Here is a 3,948-nt window from a genome sequence, read left to right as displayed (position 1 = left end):
CTCTCACTCTCATCAGGCCCGAGAGAGAAAGAGAGAGAGAGAGAGATCTGCCCCATTACTACTGCATCCGGGTCGTGTGTGTGTGTATATGTCTATGAGAAACTACAGAAAAACCGCTTAAAACTCATTAGGAATGTAGAGAATTCATAGAACACCCGACTGTAGATGAACAACACTATTCTGTGTCCAGACAAAAAAGTTACTTTCAAAATAGTAAAGTCAAGTAATGTATTATAAAGGTAGTCTGAAATACTCTATATCTGTTTCTATATATATATATATATATTAAAAAAAAATACTAAACAAGAAAAAAACTTGATGAATGGTAATGATTCATTGTCCTATTATGTGCGATATACTATATACTGTATGTGGATCTTCTTTAATCTTTAATATTTTACCTCTTAAAGCTACTGTATCATTGATTAAGTAATAATTTGGAAAAAAAGTCTTATTTGGAAAAGTCTTATTTTAGTATTTTAATATCAGAATACAGTAAATAGTAAAGTGGTTATTGTGTAGTTGTACTTTAGCAGCCTCTAGTGGAGGAAAAACTTTCTTACGCATTAAATTTTTTTGAAAAAACTTGAAAAAACTATTACAATACAAATATGTATGAATATTTCTTTAAGGTGTTTTTTAAATAATTAAAAAACATTTTTATACCTGTTTAACGTCTTTGAAAAAAAAAGTTTTAACTGTCTACATATATATATATGTATGTAGACAGTTAAAACTTTTTTTTTCAAAGACGTTAAACAGGTATAAAAATGTTTTTTAATTATTTAAAAAAACACCTTAAAGAAATATTCATACATATTTGTATTTTAATAGTTTTTTCAAGTTATTACACATATATACATATGTAATATATATATATATATATATATATATATATGTGTGTGTGTGTGTGTGTGTGTGTGTGTGTGTATGTATGTATGTATGTGCGTTATATATATATAGTGAAGCCAAAAATATTTTTCATTTTCTATTTTCAACAGTAATTAAATATTCATATATATTTATACACATAGTTTATATTTATACACAAAAATAATTAATTGTTTTTTACAAAAAATCTATAGAAATATAATTGAATTACTGTTGAAAAATGTTTTTGACATTTTATTTCCAACATTCATATATATATTTCTTGTTATTATCAAATATTCTATTTATTGAATATTTCTAATATTATACATAGATATCTTCATAGTGGGCTTTAAGGAATAACATACTGTAAAGCAGCTTGAAACAAAATGTTAAAAAAAAATGTTAAAAAACATTTTTTGAAAACTGGACAGTAATCAATCAGACAATATTTGTAAAAAAAAAAAAAAAGTTTTATTCATACCAAAAAAAAAAAAGCCAGTGAGAACTACAAAGGTTGTGTTGCCACACATTTGCTGTTTTGATCTGGACAATAAAACTGAACAAAACATAGTTGTTCACTACAAAATGTATTGTCAAAATTACAACCAGAAACCTAAATCGATCAGTCCCACAAAACCACACTGACGAATGCACACTGACGTTGCCGAAGTCCTCAGTGATCCTTCATCTGGTCCTCCTCCTCCAGTCTGCGTATCTCTCCCTTCAGGAAGTTGATGTTTTCTCTGGAGGCTTTCAGGCGCTCCTTCAACTCTGCGATCTCCAGGCTCGTCTTCTTCTTTGCCGCTTCCACTTTTTCTCGTGTTCGTAACTCCAGCTCTGCAACTGAATATGTAGTTAGCATGATTAGAACAACATTTAACAAAGTTTTCACATGCAGTCCAATAATAGGAGCTGTGAAGGTAAGCGAAGCACTTACACTCGGTCTCGTGTTTGTAAGCACCTAATGTCAGCTGTCTGGTGGTGTTTAGGAGCTGTTGCATCATGGCTGTAGGGTCTTGAAATATCTGTAGAAACCGATTTTAGGGTTTAGGATTGATTGTATTAATACTGTAATGTCATGTTGCGTTGTTCTGATCATATTCGCACCATTTCATCGTAGAACTCGGACACGACAGTCTTCTTCGGCATGGCACTGGAGTCTGACTGGAAGAGCTTCAGCAGATGATACAGTGTGACCTGAAGACAAAAACACAACAACATCAAACCTTTGCTTGTTTTTGATCCATTTAATTCAAAGGTAGACTAATGCAGAGGTTTCAGACTGGTGCTATTTAAATCTATTCATGCTTAAATGTATAGCACTTTTTACAATACAGTGCCATGGAAATGTTCAGAAAAAGTGTTAAATTAATTTTAAATTAACTAATAAACATGTATTAAAACAAACACATTTTATTCAAATAAATATTTAATAAGTACATATATAGATTTGGTTTAAATAAATTGTTTAAAATAATAAGTAAATAAAATTTGATTTTAAAATCAGATAAAATGTATTATTTTAAATAAGAAAAATGTGTAAATAAATAATAAGAATAAATAATAAGAATTAATTAATTTATAATTAACTAATAAAATGTATTAAAATGTACAATTTTTTATTTAATAAATAAATAATAAATATGTAAATTGGACAGAAATAAGTAATTGATTAAAGTTAGATAAAAATATTTAAAAAAGGAGTAAATAAAAATAATAATAAAAACCTAATGCTTTCTATAAGTTGGATACAACAGAAACTATTTTTTTATATAATTTAAAGTAATACAAACTAAATATTTAATGTTGCATTTTTTATTTATTTTAACATACTTTTTTTTTTTTTTTTACTGTTTTAATAGGGTCTTTATACATTAAAATAATACATAGCTGCCTTTTACATTTTTTGACAGGGGTTCCTTGCATGAGGACGATCACATTTGGACATCTGTAGCATCTAAAAGATTAAAAATCCCTGCAATAACTTACAAATAGAGAAACTAAAGTCATTTAATGCCATTTACCGGTCTCTCATTTGGATCGATGAAGAAGATCTTTATAATGATCTCAAACTCTCCCCATCCAGTCTCTGTAATCTCATACGGAGGCTTTGTAACCACTGAAATAACATGAAAAGTGAGTTAAAAGCGTGATATTTTGATATCATACTATGATAGTGTAAGAGAAAGAGAATAGCACACCTCTTAAAGGATTCCCATAACTTTCATGGAGTTTGAACTGTATTTTTTTGACATAAGCAGACATGTCCTGGAAATAACAGGAAGAGTTAAACATAACACGTTGTCAGTATACTAAATGTTAAATGTATCTTTCATTAAATGAAAAAAAGAGTGAACCTCATTTCTGTAAGGCTTCACATAAACTGTCCACTGATGAGTGTGGCCATCATCTTCTCTTTTCTTTCCAAAATATCTTGCAACGTTTCCAAACACGATAGGTTTCACGATAGTCACTCCCTGAGAATGAAGTTGTCATAATAAATACGTAAATCAACACTGTTATTGTATAAATGTACATCAGCATTAGCATCATGATCGCTACCTACCTTCACCCGTCCCCCCGAATCTGGACCAAATTCAGCCATCCTCTTAAACATAGTACACAAAGAGTGAAGTGTTTTACTCGGGTTGGCTTCTACGAAACAAGAACAGTTTCGAACTGAACTAAATTACTGTATAGAACGGCCATTAAGCACTAAATATGTGTTTCTCTATGAAGAAAGCCTCTGTATGTAACGCTCACAGGAGTCCGTTTTCGGCTGCGAGTCAGAATTTCAAATTAAGAGTCCCACCTTGTGTTTAGTAGGAAAGGGGGTTTCAGTGTTGAAACAATTATAAATATTAATAATATAACGATTAAAATTAAATCACTCTGGTATAACGCCGTGAATAAAATAAAAGTTTAAATAATATCTGATAAATCATATTTACGGTGACAGATTAAAACCAATTAAAATAATTTGAAGGGAACATATGAAACTATTATTAATTATTATTAATTTTATACAACCGAAATATAAAGACAGTAAAGTGAATCTCGATCTTAACAGATCAT

General features: G+C 29.5%; 1 protein-coding gene across 1 annotated transcript; it reads right to left on the bottom strand.

Moving 5' to 3' along the window:
* Window positions 1-1,340: 1,340 nt before the first annotated feature.
* yeats4 (YEATS domain containing 4) lies at window positions 1,341-3,645 on the bottom strand. Its single transcript, XM_073838588.1, has 7 exons — window positions 3,440-3,645; window positions 3,231-3,350; window positions 3,075-3,141; window positions 2,898-2,992; window positions 1,981-2,070; window positions 1,811-1,898; window positions 1,341-1,716 (listed from the first exon to the last, which is right to left on the bottom strand). Exons 1-7 carry the CDS (start codon window positions 3,488-3,490, stop codon window positions 1,547-1,549), a joined length of 681 nt encoding a protein of 226 aa, XP_073694689.1. The 5' UTR covers window positions 3,491-3,645; the 3' UTR covers window positions 1,341-1,546.
* Between the last annotated feature and the right edge of the window lie 303 nt (window positions 3,646-3,948).

This window comes from Garra rufa, chromosome 4, assembly GCF_049309525.1.
Source record: "Garra rufa chromosome 4, GarRuf1.0, whole genome shotgun sequence".
Lineage (NCBI taxonomy): Eukaryota > Metazoa > Chordata > Actinopteri > Cypriniformes > Cyprinidae > Garra > Garra rufa.
This window is presented reverse-complemented; position numbering and strand designations above follow the sequence as displayed.